Genomic DNA, 25,470 nt, shown 5'->3' with positions numbered 1-25,470 from the left:
ATTGTTGCACTATATGCTAATAATTTGGATGTAAATTTTAAAAAATAAAATTTAAAAATAAAAGCATACCCAGTTTGCAGTTATGTGAGGGAGGTATTCTATAATACAGTCTACTTTAAGAATTGTTTTATAAAATCAGCCATCAGGAGATAGCTTTTATTTTTAATCCATGCAACTTTAGAGTTTAATGAGGGAACATTATAAAAAGAAAATGAGGAAACCAAAGTCATATATTTGACCTAGCACCTAAGATGCTCATTTTATTTTTCTTTAAATTTTTTTAACGTTTACCTATTTTTGAGACAGAGAGAGCGAGAGTATGAACAGGGGAGGGTCAGAAAGAGAGGGAGACACAGAATCTGAAACAGGCTCCAGGCTCTGAGCTGCCAGCACAGAGCCCGATGCAGGGCTCGAACTCGCGGACCGTGAGATCATGACCTGAACGAAGTCGGACGCTTAACCGACTGAGCCACCCAGTCCCCCCTAAAATGCTCATTTTAAAGATGAAATTGAGATCACTGTCCCAAACAGTGTCTGTCCCAAACAGAAAAGGGACAATCAAAATTCATGATTTTGAGATGCTCCTGTGATTTTTTAATTAAGGGGTGCATCATGACTGAGATTTTGGACACCTAATTACATGCCAAAGTATTGCCAAAATAGTATGTTTCTAAAAACAACTTTGTGACTGTATGAATAATAGAGCTCTTTGTAGGAAATAAAGGAAATATAAATAAGAAAAATAGCTAATAATTGCATCACTCAAAGATTACCCACTCAAAGCGTATTCTGCTAAGTGAAAGAAGTCAGAGAGGGAAAGACATATACCACATGATTTCACTTATATGTGCAGTCCAAAAAACAAAAGAGAAACCAACTCACAGGTACAGAAAACAAGCTGGTGGTTGCCAGAGAGTGGGGGAAGGTGGGAGATGGGCAAAATAGAGGAAGGGGATTAAAAGATACAACTCCTAGTTATAAAATAAGACACAGGGATACAATGTACAGCATTGGGAATATAGGTAAAAATGTGACAGCTTTGGATGGTGATAGATGGTAGCTAGATTTATGGTGATCACTTCATGATGTATATAAACGTTGAATCACTGTGTTGTACCCCTGAGACTAATACGTTGTGTGTCAACTACACTTCAAAAAAAAAAAAAAAAAAAAAAAAAGAAAAGAAAAAGCCCAGAGATAATATTTCCTTTCAGTCTTTCATTCATATAAATATCAATAATTTTACAAAGTCCTGCAAACTTCCTTTTTAAACTTAAACTTATATCCTGAGTATTTTCCATGCCTAAAATTTCTCCAGTAGCTTATTATTCTGTATAATAGTTCACATTTCCAGCAACAATTTATTTAACATTTTCCCTGTTTCAGTATTTTTGTGATTATAAACAGTACTGGATTAGATGGCTTTGAGCATAAATCTTTATCCACATTCATGAACATTTACTAAGGAAATTGTTAAATAGAAATAGAATTCCTGGGCATAAGGGTGTAAAAATTCCTAATAGATACTGCCATATTGCTTTTCAGGGGGGCTGTATGGTTTGCACTTTAGGCAACATGTGGTTGTGTCTGTTTCTCCACACTCTTGACAGACTTGAGTAATATTTAATCTTCACTAATTTGATGAGCAAATTGGTTATAATATTCTGTAAGTAAAATATGTAAAACAACCCCCTGTCTACACATGACATAGTACAGCACAGAGACCTTGAGGCCAATATGGTTAGCTGCAGGGAAAGGCAAGTTCAGAGACGGATGCCTTGCTGTAGCTGTTCTCTAGTCTATGAGTTTGCACTTTTGTGAGATATTAAAGTATCTTGCCAATAGTCTAGAGAAACATTGTAACAATTCGTAGAGATCATTGATCACATAAGTGACTGGTTATTTTCTCTCACAGGACAGAGTCTCAAAATAGTTGGAACTTCAACTTAGAATCTTAAAGATTCAAATTTTATGCATTTTTCTTTAATTATGTAACTGTGAGCAATAATCCTATTTTATCTTTATTTTCTAGTTGTTCCTTGTAATAATGCTACTTAAGGAACATAGAAGAACTTTTAAAATGATATATTTAAAGAAAAACTAACTTTGCAATTAAATAGTTAGCAATACATGCTCTCGAAATACAATTGCAATGGCAATGGAATGGGTGAGAATCAGTCAGTGAGTACAAAAATATATGGTTGAGGGTAGCCAAGAGCTCAAAGGAGGGAGACATGATAGGAGCTGGAGTGATTAGAACAGGTGGGCATAGGAATGGGTCCTAAATTAGCTTGAAGTTTGGACCAGCTGAGAAATGAGCTTAGGAAATTACCCAGTTCCACAGTAACTACTCAGGAATGTATTAGGGTTGTTTCACTTTGCCCTTTCCTCTTCTTTAGTACAAGAAGTATTTTTCTTGTTTATGGATTTTTAAATTCTAAGTACCATAATTTAATTAAAAACTTTTCTTATTTCTCCTGTGTCATTTTCTCAGTTCTTTATTTTCTAATGTCTTTTTATTAACGCTCTTTAAGAGAATTCAAGATGTTAAAAATGCATTTTTGAAAAAAACACCGCATTTTTGGTTTCAAATTCATGTTTTTTTATTACATAAGAAGAAAATGTGATGGACACGATGTCCCTTATGGACAGTACTCCTCTGGAAAATTCTCCACAAGTCCCCTAGTAGACTTTCTCTCATCTGTCAATGCCCAGAATTGTATCACTTGCCCATTTGTGAAGCACTTTCAAGAGGTGTGTACTTGCCACTTTGGTGTACTAATTAAGATTTACATTCCTGGGGCTGATAAAGGGCCCACTTTCCCCTGAAGCACATGGCCAGCCAATATCTACAAGAGTGGATGCTGGAAGGAAATAAGGAAACAGCAAATGAATACAGTTAAAGTGTCTTCCACATGGAAAATATCTATACACTAGAAATGTATTTAACTTAAGAGAATAGATGTGAAAGTCACATCTCAATTATGTTATGCCTCAATCTTTATTCCTGAAATGGTATTACTCAGTATATTCACATTGTATTTACCACCTAAATCTACCATACTTGGTTGTGTCTTTTTAAATGTGAAAATGAAAATAATGCACATTTGTTGCAAAGATAATTATGATATATGGATAAGGAAGATGACAGAGATGTTAGTCTTCTTAGATTCTACCAACTAGAGAAGAAACCACTGTGAACATTTTTATACATCCCTTCAGAATTTTCCCCACACTAAGTGCATTAAATATATTTTAACAGAATTACTATACATTCTATAGTATAATCACCTTTTACATTTACCAATATTGATATAGATCTACATGATAGTTTTTAATGGCTGAATAGAATCTATTTTTAAAAAGTCACTTCTATATTCAAAAGAATTTTAGCTTTGCGACAATGAAAATATTCAGAAAAGCGTATCACAAATGCTGAAAGCAATATTAAAAAAGAAATTGTAAACATGTTTTGACAATTGGAGGAGTCACTAGAATACGTATATAGATAGCTTCTCAAGGCATCACACTGTCTCCCATACAAACCTACATCATGTGTCTCACTAACCTTTGGTAATCTAATGAACTTATTGAGCTTTCCTTTCACTTCAGAGCCCAAGATTTATTCCCAAAGGGCTCTAAGCCTTAGTCCTCTATCATTCACTATTGAATTCCCCCTCAATATTCACCATATTCTTTGATATCCACTACCATGATTATTAGGGCTATTTTTTTTTTTTTAATTAAAGGGGATGGTAAGGAATCTGTTCTGGGAGCATAAGAATACCCTTAGAAATAGGGGCGCCTGGGTGGCTCAGTTGGTTGGGCGGCCGACTTCGGCTCAGGTCATGATCTCGCGGTCCGTGAGTTCGAGTCCTGAGTCAGGCTCTGTGCTGACAGCTCAGAGCCTGGAGCCTGTTTCAGATTCTGTGTCTCCCTCTCCCTGACCCTTCCCCATTCATGCTCTGTCTCTCTCTGTCTCAAAAATAAATAAACGTTAAAAAAAAATTAAAAAAAAGAATACCCTTAGAAATCGAGCTTGATACTTATTTTTAAAAAAAATGTTTTTAATTTGGGGGCACCTAGGTGTCTCAGTTAGTTAAGCCTCAGACTTCAACTCAGGCCATGACCTCACGGTTCCTGAGTTTGAGCCCTGCATCCGGCTCTCTGCTGTCAGCACAGAGCCCACTTTGGATCCTCTGTCTCCCTCTCTCTCTCTGCCCCTCCCCTGCTCACTCTGTCTCAAAAATAAACATTTAGAAAAATTTAGCTAAAAAGTTAGAATTTTTTTTAAGTTCAAGAATGAACTATCTACAATTTATACCCCACGACACTTTTATTTAGTCATCCAATGAGAACAACCCAAATGATTTTCACGTGTATGATCAAGGTAAAGAAACTACAAACAGATCTCATATTAATTTTGCTACTGCCTCTCTCTTGATTTAAACACTAAGGCGCAAAATTCTCTTCGACTGAAGATCCAGAGGATCCAAATTAGCTTTTCCTGTAACCCTGCATGTAGCCAACTCCTTACCCACCACACCTCCAAGCACTACTTTTGCTGTAGTTAACTCATAAATATATACAGGCCCCAGGAATACCTAAGAACTTTCAATATTTTCTGTTCAATATACCTGAGCTTTTTCTTTAGCAATATCAGCTGTCCCAACTAACTAGAGCAAATGCAAATGTTTCATCTCCTGAATATCAATTTGAAAATAAAATTTGGTTGAAATAAAATTTGGTGCAGTTTTTACCATCCCTAGAAAGCAGATAGGGTTAGATATGACAGTTACATTAAAAAAACAAAAAACAAAAAACAAAAAACAAAAAAAAAACTTCAAACATACACAAAGTTGAAGCTACTAATATGATTTAGATAAATTGCTTGATATTTTTCAAAACATGGTATTCAAATTCAATATCTATAATAAATTGTTAGTGAAAAATAATACACACAAAAATTGAACATTTGTTGGAAGATGGGGAAGAAGAGTCCTCTTTCACTGCTGGTAGGTGTGTAAACTGGTGCAATCATCTGGAGAGTAATATGGCAAAAACGTGGAAAGTGTGCACATACCTAACTTGTATAGATCCTAGAGAAATTCTTATCGCAGTTAGTTTTCTACTGTTATGTAACAAATTACTCAAAACTGAGTGACTTAAAACAGTATTTATTATCTCATAGTTTCTGTAATAATTCAGTAACATGTAGAAATCAGTTCCATTTCTATACACTAATAACAAGCTATTGAACAAAAATTAAGAAAATAATCCCATTTATAATGACATAAAAAAGAATAAAATACCTAGGAATAAATTTAACCAAGGTGAAAGACTTGTACACCAAAAACTATAAACACTGATTAAAGACACAAATAAATGCAAAGATATTCTGTGCTCATAGATTGGAAGAATATTGTTAAAATGACCTTAGTATCCAAAGCAATCTACAGATTCAGTACAATCCTCATCAAAATACCAATGGCGTTTTTCACAAAAAAGGAACAAACAATCCTAAAATTTGTATGGAACCACAAAGACCCGGAATAGCCAAAGCAATCTTGAGAAGGAATAACAAAGCTGAGGGCATTACACTTACTGATTTCAAACTATAATACAAAGCTATAGTAATCAAAACAGTATACTACTGGCATGAAAACAAACACATCAATGGAATAGAATAGAGAGCCCAGAAATAAAACCTATGCATATATGATCAATTAATCTATGACTAGGCAGGCAAGAATATGCAATGGGGAGAAGACAGTCTCTTTGATACATGGTGTTGGAAAAACTAGACAATTACATGAAAAATCATGAAATTGGACCATTATCTTATGCCATATACAAAAAAATTTACAAAATGGATTAACAACTTAAATGTGAGACCTAAAACCATAAAACTCTTAGAAGGAAACATAGCCAGTAAGCTGTTTGACATCAATCTTAGCAATATTTTTTGGAGCATTCTCCAGGCAACAAAAGCAAAAATAAACAAATGGGATTACATCAAATTAAAAAGCTTTTGCACAGTGAAGGAAACCACTAACAAACGAAAAGGCAACCTACTGCATGGGAGGAGATATTTGCAAGACATACATCCAATAAGGGATTAACATCCAAAATATATAAAGAATTCACACAATGTAATATCAAAAAACAACCCAAATAAAAAATGAGCAGAGGATTTGAATAGAAATTTTTCCAAAGGAGGCATACAGATGGCCAATAGTCATGTGAAAAAGTGCTCAATATATTAATCAGGGAAATGCAAATCAAAACAAAAATGAGATATTACTTCATACTGATTAGATTGGTTATTATCAAAAAGACATAAAGTAACAAGTATTGGCTAGGATGTGGAGAAAAGGGAGCCCTTATACACTGTTGGGAATATAAATTGGTGCAGCCACTATGGAAAACAGTATGGAGTTTCCTCAAAAAATTAAAACAATACCACAGGATCCAGCAATTCCATTTCTGGGTACTTATCTGAAGAAAACAAAAACACCAACTTGAAGAGATGTATGCACCCTTATGTTTGTTGTAACAACAGCCAAGATATAGAAGCAACCTAAATGTCTGTCAACAGACGAATGGACAAAGACGATACGTTGTGCGCGCGCGCACACACACACACACACACACACACACACACACACACACGAAGTATTAGCCACAAAAAAGGAATGAAATCTTGCCATTTGTGACAATATAGATGAACCTAGAAGGTATTATGGTAAGTGAAATAAGTCAGACAAAGACAAATACCATATGATTTCACTTATATGTGGAGAAACAAAACAAGCAAAACAGACTCATAGATACAGGAAACACACCGTTACCAGAAGAGGAAGGGTTTGAGGGGGGCTGCAATAGGCAGGGGAATCAAGAGGTACAAACTTCCAGTTATAAAATAAAGTCATGGGGATATAATGTACAGCATAGGAACAGAGTCAATAATATTGTAATAACTTCATATGGTGGTAGACAGTAACTACATTTCTCATGGAGATCAATTCATAGTATATACAAAATAAATCACTATGATGTACAATTGACACTAATATGTAAACTATCCTTTAATTAAAAAAAAAGCAACAACTTAGAAGTAGCTTGGTTGGGTAGTTTTGGCTCAGGGTCTTTAATGAAACCGTAGTCCAGATGTTGGCTGGGGCTCCAGTCATTTGAAAGTTTAACTCGGGCTGTAGGAGCCACTTCTAAGATGCTGCAGTCATTTGGCTTGCAAGCTGGTGCTAGCTATCGGCTGTTCCAGATGGGTATCCTCATAACACAATAGTTGGGCTTACCCAGAGCAAGTGATCCAAGAAAACAAGGTGGAAGCAGCAATGTATTTTATGACCTAGTCTGGGAATGCACAGGCCATCACTCTGCCATATGATGTTGGTCACCCAGGCTAACCCTGATACAATGTGGGAAAGGATTATACAAGAGCATGAATACCAGAAAGTGGAGATCATTTGGAAACATCTTGGAAACCGGCTTCCACACATAGGCCCATAGAAGATATGTATGACAATATTCACTGCAATATTAGATTTTCATTCGTAGAAAAATTGAAACCAAGTATGGTATAAGCCTGTGACGGAATACCTTGCAACAATCAAAAGTAGTGAACTAGATGTACACATTACTTTTTGTAACTCAAAAGAAAAACAAATTTATAGCATAATGCAACTGATAAAGTTAAAAAAACACTATGCTTTGCACACTGTATATTTGTAAAAATACACATGTAGCTAAATAAATATGTAAAAGGCTAATTGGAAAGACACATCAAAGTATTTGTACGTGGGGGGAAGGAAATTGAAGAGTTGCTGAATGAAGAACTAGAAAAATAAAAGAAAGTCTTTGCAAGAACAATGTGAAGGATGTGACAAGAATCGAGGAGAGAAATTACCTTCATTGTATACAGTTGAGGCTTAACTTTTTTTTTCCTTTAAGGTATAGTAGTGTAGCCCACTCAGGTTTGGGAGATCTCTCACTAGAGCCAAGTTCCTAGTAGATAAGGCTCTATTAGTTTCCCAGTGTTGTATTTTTTTTTTTATGAGTCATAATCCTATGGAAGGAAAATTTTGATTCTCTTAAAAATACCTACTCTGTCTCCTTGTTGGCATGAAATTCTTTTAACAGAACACAAACTTCTTTCATTTCTCAAATGGACATATTTAAGATACAAATGACCTTGAAGAGAGGGAGCCCACAAATAAAATTCACAGGAGGAGTAAATGATTGATACCAAATTTCCTGGTTGAGAATGTGTTTACGGGTGGCTAAATGAATAGGATTTTAAATTTCTTGAAAGGGGATGAGGTTGGAGGTGATGGAAAAGAGAAGGAACACAGAGGGGGTGCATAAGGTACCAAGGACAGATTAGATCCTCATAATTTTGATTAAATTGGTGATTTTAACAAATTTCGTTTGGGGGTTGAAACAAGAAAAAACAATCACCTTGCATTTACAGTAAGTTAGTTATTATGAGTTCATCGTGTACCCATAGATAAATTTTCACTGTTCAATTTTCATGACGGTTAACAACTAAATAAATACTGAGTTATTCTTTACAGATTTCAAACTGATGACTATTTTCTGTGTTTTCTGTGTTTCTATTACTCAGTTATTCTTGGTTGGTTACTCCTTGAGTGATAATCTAAATCTAAATATGTGGGGAAGCCACATATAATTTACAGAGCCATCAAAACTAAAGTGGAGAGTGTTCAGGTTTAAAGCCTACTTTAAAGTATGTTGCGTATACTTGTTGTGTGACAGCAGAGGGTAAGGAAAATGTTATTATATTTAAAGTGAAAAAATGATACTGGTTTATTGTAGATATACCCAACCCAGGGCACTGTCAGTGTAAGATTCATTCATAAAACAAAGGATCCACAAATTTATAGTAACAATAGTTACCCAGACCAATTGCCCTTTTTCAATCATGTCCACTTCTTGAACGCCTACCCTTGGTGAGTAACAATAACGAAGACACTAATCTAAAGGAGCCACTATTGGACACCTGGGTGGCTCAGTTGGTTAAGTGGTTGATGTCAGCTCAGGTTATGATCTCACAGTCTGCAGGTTTGAGCCCTATGTCAGGCTCTGTGCTGACAGTTCAGAGCTTGGATCCTGCTTTGGATGCTGTGTCTCCTCTCTGCCCCTCCTCAGCTGGTACACTCTCTCTCTGTCTCTCTCTCTCTCTCTCTCTCTCTCAAAAGTAAATAAACATTAAAAAAATAAGTAAAGGAGCCAGTATTTACCAAGATTTCCTTTTTTTTTTCAGGGACATTTATTTTTAAAAGAAAATTATCACTCTTGAAAAATTGTACTTTGTGTGTTTAAGTATTTTATTTCTCATTTATGAGCTCCTCAGACACCAGACATATTATTATCAAGCTGCTTATATACCATCTAATATAAATTAATGTAAGCATGTATCATCCCTAAGGCACAACACCCCCATGAAGAAGACTCCCCATGGAGCATCTGGCAGTTCAATAAACACAGAAACCAGACACTTTATTTACAGCACCACCTTGTTCTTTTCTTCACATAGTCTTTTTGATGAAGCACCAGCCCCTTAAGGCATCAGTGCAGTATATGGTTAACAAAAACTGACATATTTACAGAACAACAGCTGATTTTCATAGAAGTCTCCACAAACAATCTAGAAATTTTGGAAAATACTCAGTGGCTTCGAAGCATTTTAAAGTTAGTAATATTTTCTTCAAAACTTTTCTACTCTTCCTTCACTATTAAAACCATTCTCTAAGGACATCGTCTCAGGACCACATCTTCACTAGGCTGTACGCTCCACGACGGGTCTGTGCCTGTCTCGTCCACCACTGATTCCTCAGAGCCCAGCCAGGCATCAAATCATATTTCAAGAATGCTTGAATTGGTAGCTCACGACTTATTAGACTAATTCATAGGATCAACTTTGCTTATTGACAACTGGGTTATATGTCTACCAGTAGAGACATTTCTCATTCAGAACAAGACTTTTAAAATGTATTCTAAAATTTTCATATTGAAAATATGAAAAAAACAAACAATAAAATGCTGTTCAGAGATGAAAGTCACAACATTTGACTTAAAACCACCCTCCTCCATCCAGCCCACTGTCCTTTGAGCTACAGTCTGTTGTTCCTCCTTTATGGTTTTGAAAAAATCAAATTTAAATGAACATTTTCAGGCTCATTAAGAAAAACTAAAAAACTAGTTTGTAAAAGTCTTTTATTGTATCCGTGCCACACATAGTAGTGAAAAATAACACTCCTAAAAAAAAGAATGCTACCTTTTTCACAACATTTTATTTTAAATAAAACTTCAAGTACTCTTACATAGGTACAAAAAAAATTCTGATCTATTTGCCTCCAACAGGCCACCACAACACACAGTAGATAAAACACAGTGGTTACAAATGTCTTTTAAATTTATTTCTGAGGCAAGGCAAATGGGAAGGAAATGTTTCTATGAAAAAATACTGTGTGTGTAGGAAATTGTCACAATTTTATTCCACATGGATACAAATGATTATACTTTAATTTAGGCCCTGGTGGCTTAAAATTATATAACAAAATAGAAAAATGGAAAACTAATATCCCCTACACCCTGTTTCAAAGGCAGGCACTACCAAGATCAAGGAGACGCCACAGTGTTGGTAGAGGATAATTACTGTACAAGCTGTATAGCTATAATTACCTTCAGACTAAAATAAAATGCTACAATCCTTCTAAGGCATAAACAATAATGTCTCCAAACAATATATACACATAATACATATTTAAAACAAGACTTAATATAAACAATAATGAACAGTATATACATGTCAATTTTTCTTCACTGTCTTGAAATACAATTTAACTACACAAGTGATGCAGCAACATATATATATATATATATATATATATATATATATATATATATATAAATGTACTTGTAACTCTACAGTAAAGTTTATTTTTGGTGCTTTATAGCACATCAGTGTAAACAGTTTAACTTGGCTTTGTTTTATATTTTAAAACATTCCTTGTTGTATTTTCAAGATTTAAAGCAATTTTCTAGTTCTTCCTTTTCACAGAAAACGAAGATTCTGGATGTGGTTTAATCATAAATAATTCATAAAATTAAATACATTCACTAAAAAATAAACTACAAAGTAAAAAAATGAAAAATAGATATTTATTGAGAGGGAAAGGAGAACCATTTCCCACATTAGAGCTCTGGTGTTGAATATTCAGTGCGATTTGATATATTTTAATTGCTATTGCACTATAACACCCTTTCCTTTGAAAATTCTTTGGGTGTGCTTCCCTGTTCTACCTAAGTTAGCTGATAAATCACACAAACCAATAACCAAGGGCCTTGGTTGTTGTAGGAGTGAAGCCTTTAAAAATGGTATCATTCTTCTGATACTTTTTTTTTTTGTTTTTTTGTGATGCTTATTTTAAGGAAAAAAAAAGTCATTATGTATGTGCCTTGCACATTTATGTAAATACAGTTCACATTGCTGGTCTCATTTGTCCTTGTTTAAAAGGAAAAAAAAAGAGAGGTTATTATAACTTCAGCTCACTTTGAAAATATCTGTCCACTTTTTTTCAAAATACTTCCTCATACTGTGGCCAGCTCTGCCTATATCAGAATCATCTTCATTAAATGTTTCACAGTTGTCAAAAACAAGCCTGACATCTACAGCAAAGGTTTCAAGGTTTGGATATCTGAAAGAAAACACATGATTTAGAGATTGTGTTTACAGGGTGGCTTTCTTTTATCAACAAATGAAGATGTAATAAAAGGTAAAAGGAAAAATAAAACTGAAAGAAAAAAAGATTAGGATAACTACATTTAAACTGACAGAAAACATATTATACTTTTTTATAGATAAACATTTAAAAAATTGCATGTGTTCTGAACCATGTAGGATTTAAAAAGATTAAATGGAAAAAAAAAAAACATTTCTCTGAAGATCAAGATATATTTCAACTAACTAGCATTTTCCCACATCCAATTTTCTGTCTGACCTGTACACAGTTCTCTGTCCCAAGACTCATCCCACTTGAATGATTTATTAGTTCCTCTGACCAACTGTGGTACCCTATCATTCATATTCAAAAATATTTAGTTGTGGGGCACCTGGGTGGCTCAGTTGGTTAAGCATTTGACTTTGGCTCAGGTCGTGATCTCACAGTTCGTGAGTTCGAGCCCCACATCGGGCTCTGTGCTGACAGCTCCGAGCCTGGAGCCTGCTTCAGATTCTGTGTCTCCCTCTCTCTCTGTTCCTCCCCTGCTCACGCTCTGTCCCTCTCTCTCTCAAAAATAAATAAACATAAAAAAAATATTTAGTCGCAATAATGTAAATACTTCCTATGCACTGTAAACGTTATACTTGCCCTGTAGCCTTTACACACATCTCAGGATATATTGCTCTGTGTTAAATCTGCCCCATTTACCATTTCTGTTCTTTTCTCTTCAAATGTGCTCTTTTGCTAAAGCACTGGAGTGTGATAATCAAAACAAGCCAAAAAAAAAAAAAAAAGTATGTGTTATCCCTTCATCAGAGGTAACATTATGAGGACCTGCCTTTCCATAAGAAGCACTGTGGCTTCAAGTTCTTTTTTGGCAGAATAAGTCCAATCCTCTTTCTCTGTAAGAACATGGAGAAAAGAACAGAAAGGTGAATGAATCTGCCTAAACTCATTAGTTAAAAAAAAAAAAAGAGTGGTTTGTTTCAAGCCAACTGAAGCCAAACCAATACAGCTCACAAGACGGCTTCTGGAAATTTAAATGAATTCTAGCTTACGGTAAGCTAGATACTAAAGTAATTTACCTATTAGAAATACCCATGAAGTACACACTGAAGCTCTGAGACCTGGGAAAGTAGAATTATTTCTTTGATGGACTGTCTTGTATAGTCTTCCCCTCCTTCCCACTTCCATTCTACTATGTGCCGTAATAAAAGGAGTAACTTTTCTCTATCTGCAATGGGCTCACCAAATTAATTCAGAACTTATGTCACCTCACCCATTTTCCTGTTCTTCTGGGGATTATTTTTTAATGAAGGCAAATTCACATAAAATAAAGTTACCCATTTTAAGGTGGCATTTAGTACATTCACGACATTTACTATTACCATTTCTATCTAGTTCCAAAACACTGCCATTATCCCCAAAGGAAACCCTGTATCCATTAAGCAGTTAATCCCCATCCCTCCCTATCTTGTCTCTGGCAACCACTAATCTGTCTCTCTCTGTGGATTTATCTACTCTGGAAGTTTAATATAAACGGAATCATACAACATGTGTGGGAATAATTTTTATAAAATATTTTAAGGTTACTTTGAGAAATATTTACCTCTTTAGACTGTTCCTTACTGTAAGAGAAGGTTAATGATTTTTGCTGGGGAGACTAGAATCCAGGTGAAACAAATACTATTCTTATGTCTCGTCCCTCTTCCTTTACAGAAGGATGGAGCAGCATATGGAACCCAGAAAGAGTTGCTAAAGTAGGTACTTCCTCCACTCTACTTTATACATTTCTAGTTTAAACATTTGAAATAATGTTTATGAGTTTTGGTTGCAACTTATTAGTTTGGGTTTAATCAAACAACTTGGATTTAGAAGGGTTTGAATCCACTAAATTTTGCCTCCCACACAGCTGGCATCACGAACAGGATTATAGAGAACTGCTTCCCTCTCTCTGCCTGCTTCTGCTGTGACTTCCTCCATTCACCAGGCCTCATTCCAAAAGGGTGTGCTAATGTTTGGTAATGTCAACGCTCTGCCTTGGTGTTTATTTTGGGGATCTGGAGGCTTAGGTTGATCCTCCATCCAGGAATTGGAGACACATGTCAAGTCTTTCTGTGTAAGTCTTGTCGTGGCCATGTTGACCATAGAGCCCATGATGCTGCCCACCTAAACATCTCATGTTTTGAAAGAAAAAGCAAAAAAAACTAGTTTATATCCAGACAGCAGCCATTGCTTTTTGGTTCACATTAGAACCAATAGTTTTAATAATTTTAAATGTTTTCTGATTTGGGGCAGATCCCTTCTATAATTTTTTAAAAAATAAAACAAAACAGACATAATCTTTTGAAAGGCTGACATTTCAGTCTCCAAAGAAATAAGCTACTCATTTGATCAGTCTCTTAAATCCTTTCATACATGTGAGAAGGACACTGATTATTAGGAGTTAAATTCTACTTAACTCTTCTACACTGAATGTAAATTATGGAGCACAGTGATTTTCACCAAAAGAACATTTAGGAGGAACTAAACAACATATTGCATTGTAAGGATAACAACACCACCACCACCAACAATAATAATGTGATTAAAATCTATCCTACAGTTATTCTTTCAATGTAAAATTCCTTCTTTCTCCATATTTTTTGTGACCTTGCCTGAAATTACGGTCACAGGGTAGATTAAGCTAAACCAGTACGAAGCAGTAAGAGGAGCAGAGAAGAATGGAGAAGAGAACACACAAGCTCCCAGCTCCTGGCCACTTACATGGGGGATGCTTTTGTGTGGGCTTATTTGGTAAGTGAACAGCCTCATTTTTGTGGCTGCAAAATGGGCCACTGTTCAGAACCAACTCAATTCCACTAACAGCTGCTACTTGCTGGTAGGAATTTGAGGTAGTCTAACCAATATCATTAACTGTGGCCAGGAAGTCACTTTATTCTTTGGGTAGGATCACAGAGAATGTGGTAGAGAAGAGCAGCAAATAGTAGTTTTCTTTCACATTTTAGTAAGTAAATTTTTAGTATTCTCCAAGATCTCACAAGAAAACTTTTAATATTTAAAATTTCCAATGACCTTCTATCTCTACATTGTAACAATCTGAAAATATTACAGTCAATTTTTATTAAATCCACACGAGATGTTATCAATATTCCGCTGATGTATGATAAAAGCTCTCAATTATGTTATTTACTTACTTTGGGAGACTTCCCTGTTACTTTTCTTTACCTCTTAGGCTGGGTCAGGTGGCCTTCAATGTCAAAAGCAGCTTTATCACACTGGTTTTCCATTGTTCAAAAAATTTTAATTGACTTGTCTAAGCAAACACACATACAGACAGACATATACACACACACCCCTCCAAAGGTAGGGCTTTTATTTAATGTGTCTTTGGCTCACTAGAGGACTACCCAACACATATTAAGCATTCAATAAATATTGAATTGAAATGATTTACTTACTGCCCACTACTTAATTTCTCTCTAATTGTGGAAAAATCCATAGGCTTCTTAATAACTTTCTTATAACCAGGAACGAGTTTCAAGTTTACAGGAAGTAGAAAAGGCCACGCATCCTCATGAGTTTCCATTTCAGTAAGGATCATACTAAAAAAAAATAATAATGTTTGAAGTCAGTATCTATGCTTTAGAATTATCTATTTTTATTAAAAACTTAGCTTTTATAATCCTTCAAGTAAAAACAACGCAAATTCATTAATTAAAAGAGATGAAATACATTTACTGATATTGTAGACTGTACATTTTCCTATCTGTCAAAAGTTGTCCAAAAGTCACCTTTAATACAGTAGAAAGTTTCTAAACAAAAAAAATGAGTACGTGTGTCTGAAATAATTAATACCTGCAAAGAGCGAGGTCTTTGGAGTCATCTCTTTTAGGTTTCTTAACAGAAGTAGAACTTTCCTGTTTTGACAAGTTAATAGAAGTGTTTTCCTCTATTTTTCTTTTTTTCAGGTCTTTGTTTCCTCTTTTCAGTGAACTATTTGTAGATGCAGAGTCTTCATCTTCAGTATCACCTGTTAAAGTTCCTTTCTTGCCTTTCTTTGACTCATTAGTCTTTTTTCCTTTGACATGAAGTTTTTTGATTTTTAGAGTTTGACCACTTGCCTTTAATTAAAAAAATAAATAAATAAATAAGAAAATAACCATCTACAGACCTTTTATTACTTTAGCGGTGCCTGGGTGACCCCGTTGGTTGAGCATCCGACTTTGGCTCAGGTCATGATCTCACTGTTTGTGGGTTCAGGCCCCATGTCGGGCTCTGTGCTGACAGCGTGGAGCCTGGAGCCTGGAGCCTGCTTTGGATTTTGTGTCTTCCTTCTCTCTCTGCCTCTCCCCCTCTCACGCTCTCTCTCCCTCTCTCTCTCAAAAATAAATAAACATTAAAATTTTTTTTAATTATGTAAGTCTAACAGGACAAAAAGAATATTATTTCTGATCTAGAAGGCTGATAATTTTATTTTTAATAGAGATTTATGAATTTGTTTTCCCATAAGGTTAAAATCTAATAAAGCATGAAAAATCTATCTTAAGAATTCTTAAAATTCGAAGATGTTGATCTTATGGTAATCTATCTTTGGTACTAAAGAACTTAGCAGTATTCCTTTAGTGTAGTCACTAACCAAACGAGTTTAAAGGTACAAAAGGACTATCTTTGAGAACACAGTTAGGAACAAAGGTGAAAATGAACAAAAGTATAGACCTTATTAATAAGATACTTGAAGAGGTAGTTGAAAAGCTAGGCTAAAACATGAAAAATAGCTCAGAAAGTGTCAAATAAAGGAAAAGTCCTTTATATGTGATTAAATCTACTGGAAATTGATATATCTCTGTTTTTTTAAGATAAAGAAAAAAAAACATTTGCTATGAAAAGAGAGCTCCATAAAATTGTGGTTCTCAGGTGTGAATAAAGCAATGGTGAAAAATGAGAGAGAGAGAGAGAGAGATGTCTGTTTTTGCAGAAAACAATAGACATAGTATAAAAGAGATCACATTTGAAATTTAAGGTTACGAATTCTAGCTATAGCTCTGTCAGTGACTAGCTATGGAATTTGCACAAAAATGTCTGTGAGGCCCTATTTCGTCATCTGTAAAATTAGAAAAGTAAGCCACACAATTGGTAAGGTCATTCTAGCTCTAAAATTACATGAACAAAAATCTCAGTGTGGCCTTCTGCAATGTAACTACAACTGTAGACAGCACATTGATGTAACAATGAGCCCCCGTCCTTCATCTAGAAATAGGGAAACAAGTCTGTATTTTGACAGTTAAATGTTATAATAAATATAATGGATCTTAGGAGAGAGATAGGCAGTCACTGGTAATGCACGATTTTGTTTTGGTTTTCCAGAATAGTGCTAACCTTCTTTTTAAAAATGATTTTTTCTCCTACACAGACTGTTAAAAATTCTTAGACCACAGAATCAGATATTTGGTCTAGCCTTAATCTAAAGTTGGCTCTATTCTTGAAATACAGTTGGCTGAAAACATTACTTTGGAGTATTTCATATTAATTTCTTTGACAATTTCATGAACTCTGCTATTAACATTTTAAAATAATTGCTCTTAAGCAATTAAAATTATTTGGTTCTCTATTGGGAAGTTAGAAATATAGTTAAGGAGATATTTTAATTGCCTAAAATAAGAAAGCAAACTATCAATCTGATACCTTCCCCATATCATATCAAAGAATCACTACCCCCTTGTCACTAAAATAATTAAAATGTTTTACTAAGTCTCCTTTCCATTTAGTTTATTAATTTTTATTCACTAATATCTGATATTCTGAGTTTTCATATAGCCTGAGCTTCTAGCACTCTTAAATCATAAGAAAACAGAAAGAGGATGCTTAATATAATGATGAAAAAGTCCATTTAATGAAGATTAAATTAAGTTAGATTGAATAATTATGCCACTTAACAAGGACAATATTTCATGAATACGGGCCAAAACTTCTAGTTCTTTATGTGAACTAAATTATTACTTGGGATAATTTTCTAATTACTCATAACTACGGTAGGAAAACATGAAACTTAAATCACAGAATCAAAAGGTTTTTGTGATGTTTCAAAAAGACAATGAAGTTTATACATTTCTTTAATAAATAATGTTTATCAGCTTGCCTCATTACACTGTACACATACACACACACACATATATATATCTATATATTACATTTTCATTTTAGAAAGAGAGAGAGACCGCATGCAAGTGAGCAGAGGAGAGGGAGAGAGAGAATCTTTAATTAATTAAATTAATTAAATAATGATAAATGTATATTAATAACATTAACTTTAAAAATCTTTTTACGGGGTGCCTGGATGGCTCAGTCAGTTAAGCAACTGACTTCAGCTCAGATCATGATCTCATGGTTTGTGAACTTGAGCCCCTCATTGGGCTCTCTCCTGTCAGCATGGAGCCCACTTCAGATCCTCTGTACCCCTCTCTGTCCCAAAAATAAATAAACATTAAAAAAGTCTTTTTACATCAAAATCAAATGTTTAATATTTTTATTGCTATAAGAAACGTAACATCTAATTCACTACATTAAATAAACAAAGAGAGCAGAGGCTTAGAAATCTGCATTACATAAAAGCACTTGGATTAGATCATAGGGTTTAGGATTCTTAGACCACTGGTTGAATGGAGTGATATAATTTAAGCAAATTTACTGAAAATAAAACCTCCTATAGTCTACCAGATGATTAACAAGAATTAACACACCAATTTGTTAGTAATTCGTGAAGCTTTAAAGAAAATTTCTATAAGTTGACAGTTAAGAAGCTAAAACATAATTTATGTACAACCAATGAAAATTATTATTGAACTACACTTAACTAGATAGGATAAAATAATCAAGTAATGAAAAATTAAAAAGTGATTACTAGCGAATATAATGCCAGGCAGAACCATCTGCTGTTTTATAAAATATAAACATATAATAAAAGATATATTATAAAAGTAAAATATAATAAAAATAAAATATAAATAATACAAATAAAACGTAATAAAGTATTATATACATATGTCACCAAACTTTAAAGTCATAAAAACTCTCACACACATGACTATATTTGATCTTCAAAACCTCTATAAATTAGATACTATCCCATTTTACAGATAACCCTGAAGCTAAGAATGTGGTCCAATGTTTATAAATCAGGGAGGTGAGAAAAACCACCAAGGGACCGAAAAAGAGCAAAGGCAGGTAGACAACCAGTTAAGTATGGTATCTTAGAAGCCAAGTGGAAACAGGGTTTTAAGGAGAGGAAGTGCTCCACTCTATTAAATGTAACTAATAGGTTAGATGAGGTCAAAGCACTGATCGCTGAGTTGAGCAATGTGGAAGTCATTTGTGGTCATAATAAGAGCACTTATGGAGAAGCTGTGGAAGTACAAATCTTACTGGAGTAAGTTCAAGAGTGATTTGGAGGAGAAAAATCAGAGAGAACCAGAACAGAAAACTTTCCACAAGTTCTTCTATAAAGAAAAGGGGAAAAATGGAGGCAGTGGAACAAGGAAGAAGTGAGGCCAGAAGAGGGTTTTTGTTTAGTTTTCTCAAGATGGAAGGAAGGAGGCTGGGTGGAATTTTAGTAGGCTGATGAGAAGAACCCAGGGGAGAAAGAAAAACGGATGATGGTGCAGGAGAAGAGAGAACTGTTGGTCATACTCCTAAGAAAGTGAGGGGGGGGTGCCTTGGGTGGCTCAGTTGGTTAAGCACCCAACGTTTGATTTTGGCTCCGGTCATGATCTCACAGTTGGTCGTGAGATTGAGCCCCACACTGGCTCAAAGCTGAGCATGGAGCCTGATTCACATTCTCTCCCTCTACCTCTCTTTGCCCCTCCCCTGCTTACATTATCTTTCTCTCTCGCTCTCAGAAGAAGAAGAAGAAGAAGAAGAAGAAGAAGAAGAAGAAGAAGGAGGAGGAGGAGGGGGAGGAGGAGGAGGAGGAAGAGAGAGGGGATGGGTTCCTCAAACCAACTTAGAGCCACTAGTAGTTCATGGCAACAGGAGAGAAGGGAGGGTATGTAAGCACACATACAGGAAGGATGGTGGATGTAGTGGCAAATTCTTATGATCTTTTCTTCTGGCGGCTTCTATTTTCACAGGGAAATGGAAGTAAGGTCATCAGTTGAAAATACAGATGGAGGAGACAGAGCTGGAGGTAAATCATCAGGCACCATTAAAGGACCTCTTAATGACTTGAATTTAAAGGGCTGGGTGTTTATTCCAACCACATTCAGATATAAAAGTATAGGTGCTGGAGAAGTCAAAGTTGGATTAGCCAGAATCATGGTTTTCCTAAGTGAGAGAGCGGCAAAGGGGATAAAGGTGGATACAGTGATTATGATAATGAAATGTTGACACATTACAAGCTAGGTTAGGAGAAAAGAAAGGACCTGAAGGGGGAGAGGGTCTTCAGATAAATGGTGAAAAGGTCTTCAGATAAACGGACTGGAGGCCAAAGGACTGTTGGAGTTAGAGTGAGAAAGGGGGTAGACAGAAGAGAAAGGAGGTGGTGAACAGATGCGTGTTTGGAATTTACTTTATGGAGAGGCAGCAGTTACTGGTAATGATTAATGATAGCTAGTGGTCAAGAGGTTAAACACGGGAAGGGAGTGCCTGAGTTAGGAAACACCTAACAAAGACTCTGGCCCTCGGTACACACTGACCCTTTCACACTTCTTACTTCTTACTTTCTAATTCTATTATCATGTTGCTTCTCTTTAATCAATCGGTATGAGTGTCCACAGGTTTCTAATTTAAATGTGACCAGAAAGTGACTTAAAATATATATGCTTGTTACCATGACCTAGCAATTTAACTCCTTAGATATATACCCAAGTGAAAACATTTATTCATACAAAAACTTGTGTATGAGTGTTTCACAGCAGCATTATTCATGGTAGCCAAACCATGGCAACAACCCAAATGTTCACTAACTGAAGAATGGATAAACAAAACGTGGTATATCCATATAATGGATTATCATTTGACTATAAAAAGGAAGTACTAATACATGCTAGAACATGAATGAACCCCGAAAATATTGTGCTAATGCAAGAAGTCAGGCACAAAAGGCAGTATATTGTAATGACCAGAATAGGTAAATCCACTGAGACAGAAAGTAGACTAGTGGTTGCCAAAGGCTAAGGGGAGACGAGGAATGGGGAGTGACTGCTCATGGGTACAAAGATATACTTTTTTAGCGTTGTGAAAATGCTGTGGAATTAAATAGTGCCAATGGTTGTACAACTTTGTGAATATTATAAAAACCACTGAACTGTATACTTTAAAAAGGTGATTTTTATGACTTATGAATTATATCTTTAAAAAATCTCCATACGACTCTGCATTTTGATTTGGCAATTAAAAAATTTAGTGTTAGATCAGTCTTACCTTAGCAATGCAAGCTGGACAAAACCAGTCCCCATCTGGTATGGTTGTAATCTTGGGTCTATGGCAGTATGTGTGACAGCCTTTGTCACAACCATCACAAAGGAGGAGCAGTTCTTCATTATCTCCCTTTCGACAGATCTGGCAGTACTATAATACATGAGAAATCATTTAAAATTAACTCTCTGCTATGAAGAAGAGTTATTGGGATATTAAACACACCATAATTCCTAATTTATATTAGTAACAAACATTCCGCTTGCTAACAAATATACAGTAGCCATACACATCTATGTATCTCTCATTACACAGATATGGACCACATGACGGGTGAGCAGTTCAATTGGGGTAAATGCACATTTCGGGTACACTGCAAAGAACAAAGCTAGAGGTTGAATGCCTGCACACACTTCAGAAGCATGTACACATTAACATATGAAATAATTAACATGACATTAGAGCACATAAAGCAATGAGTAGCTTTAATACATGGTGTTTTAATTTTTAATGTATTTCATCTTTTGCTTATCTTAGTATCCTCATGATATCCTGAGAAAGAAATAAGTAAGAGTTATTTTTAAGATAAAAATTAGGAAACTTGTATTAGTATCAAAATTACATATGGTAATAAAAAGATGACCCTATATATTGACTAAGTTATCCATCTATTTTTTGTGATTGATTAAAAAATGTGTCCAAACCAGGAAACTTTGGAATTCAACCCAAATCAAACAAATGTGTCACAAGTGCAGAAAATGGATCCCACAAAATGTAAAGAGGAGAAAAGTGATACAATAAATTAAATCAAATAATTTAATTAGTTATGATTTATTTTGTAGAACAAAATAAAATTACTTCTCTGTGAAAAAGTTTCTAATGTCATTAAGAACTTTAAAATATATAAGGAGAGTTTTCCCCCCATGCATGCATATTCTGTATAACAAGTTTCACAAAGGGAAAGAAACAAAGTCAGATAAGAAAAACTTTCAAGATGGCTTTATAAACTGTATTTTGACCTTTAGTTTATATTCTCAGTCACAGTAGTAAATGTCTTGTAGTAAATGTCTTGTAATCAATATTTTAAAAAATGGAAACATTTAAACTTTAAAGCATACCAATTTAAAGTTATATATTTATACTCTTAAAAACAAAATAGCTTAACTGCTCAAACTTATTTTTAAAATTTTCAATATAACAGTAAACCTTAAACTGGGAAAGTCTAAAATAGTGTTATGTAACTCAATATGTACAATAATGATAGCTTAAAAATTTTATCAAATTGCAGATACACACTATTCAGCTTAAAAATCTATCAAATATATGTAAAATACATAACACTAAAATTGGCATGTGTGCTAGGAGCAAAAACAGCAGTGGTTAACATTCCAACAGTAAGTATTTTATGACCTTTCCTAACACCGTATCACTAAATACCTCAGCATGGTATTATTTCTCCAAATTTAAACTACAGCTTTAAAACTTCCACTGTAAAAACATTCATTGCGAAATAACATTTGGAAGGTTATATTTAAATCCCTATAACAGTAAAATTAAAACATCAGATTCACGAACATTAAGTAAATTCTGTTTCTATAACAGATAACTAAAAATACTATAAAGTGCGTCTTACATCTCACATTTATGATTGAAAAATAAAATTATTTTCTGATACTTATTAAGAAAGGATGGCAGGTATCAAGCTTATAACACTTGAAAAATCACAGCAGTGGCTCATAATATGCTAGAGCAAATGTAGAGCATAAACAGTAGATATTGCGTATGCTTAACATTACCAACAATATAAAGCAAACTGTGGACAGAGAATTATCTAGAGGCAGATTATGATAGCTTCTTCTTTCCTTGGTAAGCCTGATCTCTGACAAATGAGGAATATCTAAGGGTAACTGAATACTTTAATTTTGTTAGGACTTGTTATGAGGATTAGTATAGGCACTATTACATTACTAGTTAACAGTTAAAAAGTGCTCATTAATCTTTGAAAATGAAACTATGCCTTCTTTCAAAGATAGTTTCATAGAAAATAATGTATTATTAAATATTAAAAAACAAAGATTATAACATGAAATTAAATAATAAATGTATATTAATAACATGCAAAACAGTTTATGAATTTGCTAAAAATGACATAAAGCTTTTAATTGCAGTAAGTATACTAATGTAAAGGCAGATTTTGGTAACAAGCTCTGGGTTTCTATATATAAATTACAACAAAACTGACCACACTGCAATGACTATTATGGTGCATATGAGAAAAATAATGGTTTGATGTAGGAATTCAATTGTTTTTAATCATTACAGCCTAGATTTCACTGAATAGATTTCTCCAAGGTGATTTTCAATGTTTTTTTTTTTTATTTTTATTTTTTTTGGGACAGAGAGAGACAGAGCATGCACGGGGGAGGTGCAGAGAGAGAGGGAGACACAGAATCGGAAACAGGCTCCAGGCTCCGAGCCATCAGCCCCGAGCCTGACGCGGGGCTCGAACTCACGGACCGCGAGATCGTGACCTGGCTGAAGTCGGACGCTTAACCGACTGCGCCACCCAGGCGCCCCCCAAGGTGATTTTAAAACTGGTTTTAATATTAAATTCTAGAAGAAAAATTCTTTTTACCTGGTAAAAATGCTACCAGATGAACAAAACAATGCCTTAAAATTTATGGTAAATCATAATATGGATTGGAAAAGACCTAAATTTGAGAAGATTGTGAAAACTGCAGATTCATTATTCCATGGATATTTTATGAAGAAGGGAAAAACCACAGAAGAAAAAAAACACATTTTTTTCTTCACAGAAGTAAAGAAAAATCATATTTATTTGTAGGAATGAGTTAAGTAGTCTAAACTTAGAGATGAAAATGAGGGCAGGAATGCTAAATTATTTCAGGATCACTTCTTTTCTTTCAAAGTCATTAATAAAAACATATCTCAAATGTTTGGATTTTAAAGCTAATCTGTAATTCAAAAGCAAATGATAAATTAAGCCATAAAATTTCACATATTATAAATATTTCTATATACGATATATAAGAAGCAAGAGGGACATGAACATGACTTAAAATAAGTACCTCCCTGGAAGATATATGGAATATAGCTTTTATTTTGAGTATACTGTATTTGGTGCCTGGTAAAAAGTAGAGGCCACTACAGGATAATAACTACTTGGGCTTGAGCAAAAAGGTGAAAAACTAGTTTTTAACTGTGAGTGGAAAAAATAAAACATCTATTCTTCTCATCAGCTATATCCCATGTCAAATATACAACATCAAGTGCACAAACTAAGAGCTCTTGCTTATCCTGTATTTACTAATCTAAGCATTTCTCAGCATTACAAAAGAAGAAAAAGAAAATTGATAGAAATATAAAGACATTTTAAGAATGCAATGAATGGCTGTGCCTGGGTGGCTCAGTTAAGCGTCTGACTTTAGCTCAGGTCATGATCTCACGGTTTGTGAGTTTGAGCTCTGCGTCGGGCTTTGTGCCGACAGCTCAGAGCCTGGAGCCTGCTTCACATTTTGTGTCTCCCTCTCTCTCTACCCCTCCCCCACTCATGCTTTGTCTGTCTGTCTCTCTCAAAAACAAACATTAAAAATTTTTTTAAAAAAATATTAAAAAAAGAATGCCGTGAATGTCTGTAGCAGATAATGTTAGCAACTGGAATGTTTACACGTGTGAAAGGGTCTTCAAAATATTTAGATTAACAGCTATTATGTTGACAGAATACAGAAAACAACTTCAGTCAGAGTTATAAATGATATTCAATGGAATGCGAATCAAGATTTAAAAAAAATAAGAGAACACATTTGGTAGGTTCCTTCAGAGAGCTCAAAATAAGGAAAAAAGTATCACACTAATACAGTATTTAAGAATTAAGCAAAGTGTCAAGTAAAGCATACATTATTTTGACAATAAGTAATGTACAGTTAAGAAAGATTTAGAGGTTGGGAAAAACAGGACAAAGTAAATTAGTTATAGTATTTCTTAAATGAAAACACTTACAACTTTCATAATTGATTTTTCCCATGCTATTGATTTCTGTAACTGCTGAATGCACAGAGCTACCTGTGCAGCACTGCGAGCTTCTGACAATGCCCTTCTCCATACCCTGAGCCCTGGAGCAATATCCTCTTCAATTCTGCATTGAAATATAGAAAAATTAAGTAGGTCATATCCATATTTATGGTCACTGAATGTGAAACAATCATCACACTGAAAGCCAAGCAATGACAAAAACATGTAACAGCCAATAAGAATAAGGTTTAAGCAACTAAAT

General features: G+C 34.6%; 1 protein-coding gene across 17 annotated transcripts in view; it reads right to left on the bottom strand.

Annotated features, from left to right (window-relative positions):
- Window positions 1-9,347: 9,347 nt before the first annotated feature.
- BAZ2B (bromodomain adjacent to zinc finger domain 2B) overlaps window positions 9,348-25,470 on the bottom strand; it is a 328,851-nt gene continuing 312,728 nt past the window's right edge. For all 17 annotated transcript variants that reach the window (XM_047083192.1, XM_047083202.1, XM_047083199.1 and 14 more), the window contains 5 exons: window positions 25,197-25,332; window positions 21,183-21,329; window positions 15,624-15,889; window positions 15,227-15,370; window positions 9,348-11,741 (listed from right to left, as the gene is read on the bottom strand). In XM_047083192.1, coding sequence (XP_046939148.1) covers window positions 11,588-11,741; window positions 15,227-15,370; window positions 15,624-15,889; window positions 21,183-21,329; window positions 25,197-25,332 — 847 coding nt within the window. In that variant the 3' untranslated portion in view covers window positions 9,348-11,587. The remainder of the gene's footprint in view (window positions 11,742-15,226; window positions 15,371-15,623; window positions 15,890-21,182; window positions 21,330-25,196; window positions 25,333-25,470) is intronic.

Source organism: Lynx rufus, unplaced genomic scaffold (assembly GCF_022079265.1).
Source record: "Lynx rufus isolate CCGP_SWC_20201006 ecotype Redwood Valley unplaced genomic scaffold, mLynRuf1.p SCAF_2, whole genome shotgun sequence".
Classification (NCBI taxonomy): domain Eukaryota; kingdom Metazoa; phylum Chordata; class Mammalia; order Carnivora; family Felidae; genus Lynx; species Lynx rufus.
The sequence above is the reverse complement of the archived record's forward strand: the minus strand, read 5'-3'. Positions and strand labels throughout refer to the sequence as shown.